Source organism: Molothrus ater, chromosome 4, assembly GCF_012460135.2.
Source record: "Molothrus ater isolate BHLD 08-10-18 breed brown headed cowbird chromosome 4, BPBGC_Mater_1.1, whole genome shotgun sequence".
Taxonomy (NCBI): Eukaryota; Metazoa; Chordata; class Aves; order Passeriformes; family Icteridae; genus Molothrus; species Molothrus ater.
In genome coordinates, this window is record NC_050481.2 from 61,417,334 (window position 1) to 61,429,377 (window position 12,044).

The 12,044-nt window shown below is 39.3% G+C and overlaps 1 protein-coding gene across 3 annotated transcripts in view; it reads left to right on the plus strand.

Moving 5' to 3' along the window:
* Positions 1-12,044, plus strand: part of SORCS2 (sortilin related VPS10 domain containing receptor 2) — a 536,859-nt gene that overhangs the window by 289,465 nt on the left and 235,350 nt on the right. For all 3 annotated transcript variants that reach the window (XM_036381659.2, XM_036381658.2, XM_036381660.2), the window contains exon 3: positions 10,625-10,724. In XM_036381659.2, the coding sequence (XP_036237552.1) occupies positions 10,625-10,724 (100 nt within the window). The remainder of the gene's footprint in view (positions 1-10,624; positions 10,725-12,044) is intronic.

Consider the following 12,044-nt stretch of genomic DNA (forward strand, 5'->3'; position numbering starts at 1 on the left):
TCTCTCAGCCTTGCTCTTTGTGGTAGGTGCTCCAGTCTCCAATCATCTCTGTGGCTCTTTGCTGGGTGTGCTCCAGCATGTCTGTGCCTCTCCTTCTGAGGGGCCACATCACTGCAGCTCTATCTCAGCTCTGCTGAGTGGGATGCTTTCACCTCCCTCGGCCTGCTGGAAATGCTCTTCCTGATTCAGCTCAAGACACTGTGAGCTGCCTTTACTGCAATGGCACTTTGTTGGCTTAGGTTTGATTTGATGTCCACCAGGACCTCCAGGGCTTTTCCTGCCAAGCTGCCTTCCAGCCTGTTGCCCTGCAGTACACACCGATGCACAGGGTTATTTCTTCCCAGATGTAGCACTTTCTACCTCACTTTGCTGAGCTTTATGAGATTTCTGTTTGCCTGTGTCTCCACAAGATGTATTACTGATATATCAGCCACTCCTCACAGTTTTGTTTCATCTATAAACTTGCTGCCATCATCATGGATCTCTTTCCCATCTTCTTGGACACTGTGAAATTTGCTGACCTCCATCTGCAGCTGTTCTCTTGGTGACCTTCAAACACCACAAGGCTCATGCAAGGAAGGAGCCCATCCCTGCTGTCCCAGCCTCAGTGAGAAAGTCCAGACACCCTGACAGCCTCAGAGCTACATCTGCTACTGGCACCTCCATCTGAGCCTGAGTAGTAGGTGATAGGGGAAGCAGGTGAACAGGTAATAACCTTCATTCCTACAAAAGAACCCCTTTTTAGACACTGGGTCACCTTTTTTCTCTTCCTAGTCTCCTTTAATGTCAGACAAGAATATGATTGAAGTTTTCAGCTCCTTCAGTGCTTTGAGTTATTTTGGGTGCTGAGAACTATTCTTATTCTGTGGGAGTTGTTTTAACTTGCATTTGAAATTACATGTCAGTAATTTACAGTGGACCAGGCTTCTGTTAGGGGCAGTTAGTCATCACCAAGTGAATGGATGTATTAGCCTGTCACCCTGGTATATATCAACCTCCTCTCCCATAAAGCACAGTGGCAGCTGTAAATACACTCTTGGTGCAGCTTTCTTTTAAGAAAATAGATCTAGCAAGGCATGTATTCAGAAGATCCTTTCTACCAAGGATCATTGCCTTACTGTTTTATTTTTGCAATGTTCATTAACATGGTGTGGAAGCACCATAGATCCATGTGGAGGTGTTAATGGCCATAAAATTGGCTGCTTCCTGTACTTGTTGCTATGAAGTGTGATCTCAGTTTGGAAACTCCTGTGTAAATGCGTGTGTTTGTCTTAGGATTCTGTTTCCTAGCAAACTGTGACACAGTGCAAAATGTCCTGCATTTGCTGTGGCTGGCCCTCTTAACCTGTCAGAATAATTTATGGGAACACTTCCCGACACCTTCTGCTGCTAATGGTCTCTCAGAGTCCTGCAGAAAAGGCTAGTTCTGCCTCCTAATTTTAAGAGCCATGATGGTGGCACTGCTTGTCTCTTTTCTGGATCTATTTTGGATTTATGTCTGGCCAAGGGTTTGAAAGAGCTGCTATTAAAGCAGAAACATCTGCTGGGGCTTTATGTGCTGCTGGCTTGCCAAGTTCAACAGGAGGCCAAACTACAGCTGATGGGCTCAGCCCTCCACAGGTGTCACTGCAGTTACGGGAGAATGACTGTAAGGGAAATTGGGCTGCTGAAAGCTCTAAACTAAATAAATAAATAAATAAATAAATAAATAAATAAAATCCCTTCAGCAACTGTAGAATGCTGGTAGGAGATTATGGTTGGGTTGATTAGCAAATAGCAAAAACAAACCTTGCTGAAGTGGTTGTACCTGAACTCCCTGGTGCCCCTGGTTGCTGCAGCACCCTGAGATGTGTCTCCAATTCCTACCTGCTTCCTGTTGTGTTCTGCATGCTGCCAGCTCAGGCAGCACAGACACTCAGTGATTTTAAACCTCTTAGGAAAACCTGATTTTGTTTAACCATCTGAATGTTTTCATGATTCAGATACATTAATTGTTTGTGGGCAGACATGGGTGAGGCAGATGATTGTTTTGACATGGACTGTTTGTGAAGGAGAAGGATTCAAAACAATGCTTTAAAATTCCTTGTAAACGTTTTGTTGTGATGCAATTTCAATAACTTGAAATAATCACTCCTTTGACACTGGGAACATTGGAAATAACATCTTGGATGAACTTGAGCTGCATCTGAGCACTGACCAGCCTCCATCCCGGATGTATACTTGCAGTTTCAGAAAAGCATTCCAGAAAACTCACAACAGGCAACAGTGGGTCTCTGATAACATTTCCAGAGTCTATTTTACTGTATTTACTTGTTTAGGATTTTTATTTGTTTTAAAAATGTCCAGTTACTCCCTTAGTTTTGCCAAGCATTTGGCTTCAGGTGCAGAATAGTATGCTCAAATTACTGACAAAACTTCAGTTGCCTTCATTTACCTTTTTATAAAGTGCTACACCTGGCCATATAGTTCATTTTCCCTCTCACCTCCCCCACAGCAATCATAAAATGGAGATCAGCACATCAGCAGCAAAAGCTAAAACTGCTACAATTGGAGTTAAAGAAAAGTTGTGCTTACTGAAGAATGAGTAGAAGACTGTTATAGTTGGCAGAGCCCATTGCTAGAGGAATAGATAATTGCATGTGAATGTGCATATGCAATTTATTAAATTATTATCAGTTCTTTTTTAATTTAATAAATGTTCCTATTTCAACTAGTTCTATCCAGTGATTACAAGAAAATTTGCTGTTCTGGTCAGAAAGCACAAGGCCAAATTCTCTCATATATCCCAACATGTTTCTTGCCTTCCAAGAAGCTGCCTGAGAATAAAGTTGTTTCAGAAATATTTCAGCTGTGTTTAGTGGTTTAAATAAAAACCCTGGGCTATGGGAAATGCCTAGCATTTTTCCATGGTGGAAAATTTTAATGTTCCTTGTAAACCTCAAGAAAATATTCTTGAACCATCTCCTTTCCCCAAAGAACACAAGTATGTGAGATAAGAAATAATTCCTTTGTAATTACTCATTTCCCTTCACAACACTCATAAAGGAGAAATCATACTGGAAGTGATGTATGTATGTTTCCACTTCTGGCAATATAGTTAGTAATCATAATTTTGGAAAATTGCATTTTAGCAACAAAGACTTCTTTTTCCTAAACTGAAAAAAAACCCAAACAAAAAAACCCTACAAAACTAAACCTAATTTTTTTTCCAAAGATGCATGTCTAAATAGGTGAAAGGAAGCTAGTATTATGTAGGAAATATTAATTTGTTTTGTAGGTAATAGTTAATTGAATAGTTAATTAAATAGTTAAGTCTCTCAATAGCAAATCTCCCAAATGCTCCATAATACACTCCATTCCTTGCTAATGCAGTGCTGGACTTGCAGCTGCTGAAACTGAATCTATACAGGGCTGTTTCTTATGAGAAATGCCTGCATACTAACTGCTGGTTACACAATACATTGAATTCAGTAAAGAAAGTGTGGCAAGAAATTGATCTTTCCCTATTTCCAACAATTTCATTTTTATTTTTTACTCCCTCATGTAGGTCACCAGAACTGTTTGTGGGAAGGAGCTGTAAACAGCATGACTGAAATGATCCAAGAGCAGGACTTTAAAACTGTTAATTTGACTGTGAATTGTTTCAATAAGTTTGTTTTTAACGGGAACAAATGACTGGGATTGAATGATTGTGGGAGAATTTTTAATTTTCCCCCAAGCAAATTAAAAATTCCCTGTGCCCCTTGAGAGCAGCGTGATCCAGCGCATGCCCCAGCTCTTCCATGGCTGCAAAGCTAAAGAAGAAATAACCCAGAGCTTTTGCTTTTTGCAAAAGTAAGACATAACCCTGTCTTGCTGGCGGTGTCTTGTCTGCTTTGTCACTGTGACACTGCTTGTTTCATGCTTGAGTGGATTCATCACAAGTATCTGTGTAGTGCGAGCGTGGCTACAGGCTGTACCTTCCAAGACGTGCTGTCAGCAAGTGCTGTTGTTGGTGATGGAATTAATGCAGCAAGGCAGTAGTTTCAGAATAGGTGTCTAACCTAAACTAACACTTTCTGAGAGGGCAGGAGATGGCTGCAGCTAATAGAAGCTAATGTGATGTTTTGTCAGCCTGTAGAATAGAAAAGCTAATTGTTGCAGCTGTGCAGCAAAGTAATGAGGAGCTTGAAAATGTAACTGATAAGCAGAGTGATTATAGGCTAATGAGCAGGATGTTTGTGGTATATTGAAGGACTAATGAAGGGCTGCAAAAGATAACTGCTAAGGAATACAGTGAGATGTGCAGAGTGGGAATGTTTAAATACAGCACAGAAAGATGTAGTAGATACTAAAGACACAATGCTGCTAAACTATTGGAGTTTGAACATGTGTGTGTGTGCATTGTGCAGATGAAGGAATTAACCAAAACCAGTACCTGATAAATGCATGACAGAAGATACTAGTAAGGGAAAAAATGATACTGTACATAAATACATATTGCATAATTCACATATCTCCATCAAGTAACACCCCCATCAGTACAAAGTGCTCTGTTTATCACCATCCATGCTCTCCCATAAGAAAATGTGAGTGGTTCCTGTACTTGTACGAAGTATTGGGTCCAGACAGCTCTGAGACAGGATAGTTCCTGAAAAACGTGGAATCAAAACATTTTTTTCAAAGGTAATTGCAACATCAGGGTAGGAGATTGTAGCCTGGCATGCCAGTCTGGGGCCCAGTCAGGCTTGGTACCGTGTGGTGTCAGAGGACCCGGCTGTGTGCATTGCAAAATAAGGCCATGTCTTATTTGTCACTCTGATATTAGCAGCCAGAGCTCCTGAGGAGAGATCTGACTCCCTAAAGTCACCTGCCATGGTAATCCTGGCTTTTATTGTTGGCTACAGAGGACTGGTTTTCCTTCTGCTGTGGCCAGTTGAATTCGATATGTTTAATGCTTTGAATAAAAGCCCAGTTCTAGAACATGCAATGTTTATGATCCTCCTTAAGTCTTCACTTGATGCAAGTGCAGTCTTTTGGGCTCTTTTATTTTTTTTCCCCATGGAATTTTTTAGGTCAGCAATTTACAATCATGAATACCTGTAATTATTGGCAGAAGTCTTTATAACTGTATGAATGCAAAGTTGCACCATGTCCTGTACACAGCAGGGCATTATGGAACAGGTCACTTCACTGTTGGGATTACCAACAGCTCTTAAAAATCTGTGTTATCAGATATGTGATCAATATATGATATCAATAATTGATAAGTGAAAACAGGACATGTTAATCTCTAGTGGTTTTGGGAAAAGTAGGTAAACTCTCTATTGCCTAAATACGAAGTTGCTAAAATATTTTATGTTCCCTCTAGCCTATGCCATTGATTCTTTAGTGTAAAACTGGATTAAGGAAGAAGAATTTCTATATTTTTGGTTTTGGGAGGGAAAATGTATAATGTCCAAAAGGCTCAATTTTCTGGAAAGTAGAGAAAGAGGCATTTCCAAAAAGTACTCCAGCAAAGCTGATAGCTGATTATTAATCTGTTAATTAGATTGCTGGGTGTTAATTGGATTGCTAGGAGTCCTATACTTCTACAGTCTTTGAAGAAACTTTCAGCCACATGAATTCCTCAATATATGAATTGGGTGTTGGAATTCAATGTTACAATGTGTTTGTTCTCTGAAGAAAGGCTTTGGGGCTTTTGAGGTTTTGGGTTTTGTTTGAAAGGATTTTATGAGGCTAACCAAAGCCTCTGCAATTTCCACATTGGACATGTAAAAAGCTTTGAAGGCTTCTGTGCTGTTTAAGTGAAGATGATGAGTTAGTTTTCCACTTCTTTAATGATGTTCCTCTGGTTTCTTCCCTTTCAGTACACTTGTCCTGGTATTTGTTGCTGGAACCTCTGATGTGTCTGTTTTAGATACTCCATCAGCCAGTTCCTCATTACTCTGCTGTAGTTATCTATTTTCCTTACACACATTTGAGGTGTAGTCGACAGTGTTGTCTCTATTATTCAGGTGAGGGACTAGAGCACAAAGGAAATCCTGCTGTTAGATCTAAGTCTGTCCCCGAGCAAGAATCTAAAATAATTTATCCTGTATTTTAAAAGTTCATGCTGTAAATCTTGGACTGTTCTGCTGACTGAAAGGAGGGGAAGGTGGGAAGACAACATTTGCAATAGAGTCTGGAAGAAAATTAAGTGGGAAGCAGTCGAGTGAGTTTTATGTACAGATCCATTCTTCCTTGATTCTCTAATGTGCATCTCAATTGAATCTTTTTTCCAACAATTTCCCAATTATCTAAACCAGCAGATCTTTTTATTCTTTTCTTTCAAATAGACATTTTTTTTAGTTTCACCAGTTTAGTGGTCCAAGAGTCATTTGAAACCTCTTCATTGTTGTCTTCCAAGATTTTAGGTTAATGGAGCTTCTATAATATGACTCATTTGACTAGAATGAATCTTGAGTTAGTCTTCAAGAAGAAAAAGTAGAGGAAATCTGATGAACATGTGTGTTAAGTGTTCCAACCATTCTCTTTCGAGTGTCTCTTCATTACAAAAAGAAAGGAAGGAAGCATTTTTTTTTTTGCAGTTTATGTGTTCTTTGAGTATTACATTTGATTTGGGAATGCAATTTTCATCTCTAAGAATCTTCATTAACATTTTATTATACTAAATTTTAATTTTTCTTATATATTTTTAAATATCTACTTGTAAATAAAACCTGGAAAAACAACTAACAATGGGCAATGTTCAATCATAGGTGTGAGTTACAGGAGAGAGCTTTATAATGGTAGTGAAGTTCAGAAAGGCAGACATTTGGTTCATGTCTCTTTCGGTATCTGCTAAATTTCTTCTTCTTTCTCAAAATTTCTTTTGGAAGATATCCAGATCCAATGTTTAGGTACAGTTCCAAATTATGTTAGACACAGGTTTATTTTACCTCAAATCTAAAAAAAGTTACATGTTTGAGGATGAGGCCTAAATTTGTAGAGAGCTTAGGGGCTTTGGGAGTTTTATTTCATGAGGGTACATTTCTTTACCACTTGGACGTTTTCCCACCTATTTTTTTGAGCTCACAATATTAAGCTAAAAAGAGCTGATTATGTCTGTGCTGTAATATCACTATCAGTATGATTTTGAGGACTCTTATCTGAACATGCTGTTCTTACAGTGAGAACTGATTTTTTCCATAAAGGGAAAAGAAAAAAAAAATGCTAAGACATATTACAGCAGAATTATGTACATGACTTCAAAAAAGCCACAAACTGCCTGGCTCAGGTTGTGTGATGTCTGCATCAGTATGTGAGTAATCATGTTGTCCCACCATCCAATGGTTCTGTCGCCTGAGTACTGGATGATGTGTATCCTGTGAATCCTCTACTAAGTTTTGCTCAATGAAGAAACACCCTTGTCATCTGTAGCCTGTAGAGCACAGATGGATACACAGCAGCAGGAAGCAGCCTGAGTATAGCTTGCTGTTTCCCCTACAATGTGTTACATAAAGCCAAAATTCTGATTAACTGTGTCCAGATCACTTAGAACTGCAGGTCAGGCCCTTCTTTACCAAGGCAGTCTGTACACATCTTGCTCCAGTTTATGGAGTTCTGCTGTTGTGCTGCCACTTCAAATAAACCATGGCATAGGAGGAAGCTTTACTCTTCTCATCAGGTACATGTGTGTCCTCTTTCCATTAAAACCATAAAAGGCTCCTCCTCTCCTTAATTTTGTACAAGTACAAATATATGTTTAAATATATATTGAAATACGTGTGCACTGGGATTATAGAATTCATCCTCCCCAACTGTCTGTAGCTTAGTAATGCAATTAAAGGATATTCTGCTCTAGCTGCGTGCTTCAAAATGTTAGTTCTTTATATATGCAGTCAGGAACTTTGAAGTTATATTTTAAGTGAAAAAGTTGAGGTTACCTGTTTTCTCTGGATTATAGTAGATCTGGAAAACCCATTATTTTTCACAGTGCCCCCCTTGAATGATGCCCTTGAACTATGTCCTCTTGTGGATGAATGTCTCAAAGAATAGCTGGCATTCCTGGGCTCTCTCAAGTCTGGGGTATAGTAAAAAAGATTTGGAAGCCAGAATACATTCTGATTCCATAGATCCATAGATCTTCTTGCAATCATGTTTTTCCTGTTTAGGCATGGTGTACTTTTCAGGACATACAGTTGCCTATTTTCTCAGGCTGGAACTGGATTTCTTTTTTCCCTTGAGATTGCTAATTTTTACCTGAAAAAAAATTTTTTTTGACTGTATAGTTTTATTACATTTGTCTGAAACTGAAAACACAGTACTTAGAGCTCTCTTGTTAAAACTTTATTCATTTTTTGCATTCTATCTATAAGTCATGAGAATTAGAAGGGAAAGTTTTGGACTAGAACTTTTTATCTTGGAACTTGCTTATCTTTTTTGGGCTTCCTGCCTGTACTCTTTTCACACATTGACAGAGTTGCCATGGTGTCCCTCGCATGGTGTCACTCTCCAGTGGTCCCATTGTATTAATCCTGAAACTGCCTCTTCAAAGTAAATTGAATCATCTTTAAGGTTCAGAGAATTATTTCAGGATGTTATTACTGGGCTAGCCACTGACCTGATAATCTTCCCTCAAAGAGAATAGACTAGGTTATGTTTCCATTATACATACTTGTTCTGCAGGGTTTCAATACATCTGTCTGAAGTTGATATTTTAAGTCTTTGCTGTAATTTCTTTCTGTCAAATACCACTGGTAAATTAGGTTTAGCACTGTCCATCCTATTCCCCTTAGAATTTTAATTAGTTCTGTGCTGAACACCCAGTAGTACACTGCAGTTTTATGTGTTTGATATCTACATATTTATTTGTCAAAATCGAATTGCCATGATTTGGTTAATTCTCTAATGTGTTGCTGTATATCTGCAGAGAAGGCAACATTGTGGTGGAAAAATATCCCAGATGAAATCCATTCAGATAACACAATAAAATGGCTAAACTCCCAGCTTTAGTCTGGAGGATGGCCTGGGTGTCATAGTGTTATGGCCAGCTGTTTTTTTTTAACTGGTGTAGAAGGAAGAAAAGCAAGGTAAATATGAACCTTTCTAGGTATTCCTTAGGACCTGTTCCAGGCATATCTCTGTCTGCCCACTATGCCTGCTGATGCCAAAGACAGAAAGCTGCTCCATGGCAGCAGCTGAAAGTTCCTGTATCTTGTGGAAAGCTGGATTGGTGAAAGCACAGAAGGCCCCCCTGGCTTCATACAACATGCCCTCCAACTTCAGTGACATTCTGGGTGGCACTGGGACATAGGTGGGATGCTCGTGGTGGCTTTCTGTGGGCACCAGCCGTTCAGGGAATAACCTGCCTCACATGGCTTGGAGGAGACCTCTGGCAGTGGGCTACTTCTCAATGTGTACACACTCATCCAGGGATTTGGTTCTTTGTTCTCTCTCACTGTACTCAGTCATGCTCCCACAAACTTCAGCAGTGACTGCCCTGGGTGAGGAGCATGAGGCAGCAGAGCCTGCTGGGGAGCAATGAATGTGGTAGAAAGGAACTGTTGGGCAGAAATCACTGCTCAGGCAGTGCAGTGTCACACTGGGTGGGACAGTCTTGTCATGGTTCTCTTGACATGAGAGCTTTTGAGTGCTCTCAGTTGTTTGAATGATGCAGAGTTAAGGCAGGGTACCTTCAGCCCTGTTTGTTATTCCAGGGAGAGAAAAGGGTGTATAGAGTGGAAGTCCTCACACCAACTCTGTCCTAGGGAGTGCTTCTTGGTGAAGAAGGGACAAGTGCCTTAGATGTGTCTGAGTCCCTTCCAAATGCAAGATGAATAACTGTAAATATGGAGAGGGCATATGGTTTGATCCTAAACAGAACAAGCAAGATTTCATCCAAACTGATTTAAATTTGGGTGTGACTTGCTCTGACTTTTCTTTATATTAACATTTTACTTGTCCATTCTTTTTATAATTGAAATTGGCAATACAATTGCAGAGCATGGATGCCATTTTTCACTGGCAGCTTTTCAGAAGTATGGAACAACTCTGCAGAGTGCCTACATTTGAAATACTCATGAAGATGTCTGTGTGACGTACTGATGGCCAAATACTGACTTTCCTTGTTTAGTTCAAATTCAGCAATCCTCTGAAAAAGACCTGGAGGAGTGGATGGGATACCTTTATTCAATACTAATTCTGCTAGAGGTCTAATGTGAATCTTCGAGATCTTGGGCCAAATTCTTCTCTCAAGCAACAGCAAGCTCTGAAGTCAACTCTTCTTTTTCTGCACAGCTGAGGAGATGCTGTTAGTACTTGCCAATGAGCCTGTGCTCATCATAGGTCTTTTTTCCCACTTTGTGGGTGGTGATGGAAAGGTGTACATGTCAGGCTTCTGTCACTGCACAGAAAAAAATAAGCTAACACTGCAGAGAACTTCAAAGTACAGACAGAACTAGGCATTTTTTTCAAACCTAGAATTTAGTTTTCTTCATAGTAGTGGGTTTCTTTTAGTAGCTAATGAACACTGAAAAGAACAAAAGGATGGCAGAGAAGCATTGAAAATGGGCTGTTAGTGCACAGAGAGAGGTTTTCTTTGCAGAGTTTCAATGCTGAAGCCTTTAGAAAAGAGCACTTACAGATGTTTGATTTCTTTCAGGTCTTCAGATTTTGGGACATTATACACAAAGTTGAATCTACAGCCCGGGATTGCCACTGTCATTGACAATTTCTACATTTGTTCCACCAACAAAAAGAAGGTATGTGGCAAAAAACCCTTTTTGTAGTGCAGGTGAGATTCTGGAACTATGTAAAGAGTGTTTTACAGGTTTTCACAATATAGGAAACTGATTTTCCTGATGGTGAAGATCACCTTTGGTGCATTTGTGACATACAGAAGTGGGATATTTATTGTTCCTGAATAGAACAGACAGAAAAAAAAAATTACCTTGATGGACATGGGAACCTTATGAGATCATTGACTCATATGACTCCTGGAAATCAAACTTTCATAGTGCAAATGAAAAATGAAATTCTGTAGGTTTTCACACATCCCAATGGATTCTGGGACTAACATTCAAACTCTTAATCTTTAATGCACAAGGTTCTTTACATGTTCCTTAATATAAAGTATAGGGATTGGGCAGGCTGTCATTGATAATGATGTTTATCCTGTGTAGAACCTTAACTGAATAAATTTTAAAAACCCCTCCCCATGAAGCTTTCTTAAGAAATGTTCCTGCATCATTACTAAGAAACAAAACACTTTTCCTGGAACCTGGAAAGGTTAAGTGGACTTCATAAGTGGGAGCAAAATCGACCCACTGAGTGTATTTACAGTGGATGTTATATTAGAAGCAAAGGAACAATGATTATGGGAAAAAAAATCACAGTAACAGCCCTTTTATGTCTTAGAAGTGCCTGTGATTTAAATGGCAAGAATTGTGAAGTGCAATGTGAAACATAAGCACAGTGGGTCTTTCATGAAATAAGAATTTTCTCTTGATAAGGGCCTTTTAAATCCAGTGTAATACAGAAACACTGATTTCCAGTAGAGGCCTCTGATTGGAAGAACAATGTTTGTTTTGTTTGTCTGTCTGTTTTGCTTAATCAAAAATCAGTGGAACGCAGTAAGGCTGCCTTGATGATTAAGTACATATTGTATTTCCCAAGCTGTGCTATGTCTGAAATTGGTAATATATTTTTAATCTACTGAGAAGCCAGAAAGTATTATTTTGTTTCTTAAAGTGGAACTGCCAACAAGCACGAAGTTGCTTCAGATTATGTGTTTCAGATATACAATCTACTGGTGGTTTCAAGTCCAAAAGAATAAAACCAAAAATCTTTACCCATCTCAGTTTCTGGAATAAAAGCTAGAAGGATGAAATGGATTGAGAGCCCCATGGAGGATCTATCCCAGCTCATTCAGCTACAATATCAAAGCCTGCCCAAGCACAAGGATTCAGCGACAATATGATTGTGCCATTTGTGTGAAAAAATAAAGAGCAGTAATACCACTGCCTAATTTCAGGCCTGAAAGACATACCAGTGTTCACAAGAACCCTCATCTTAATCCTGTC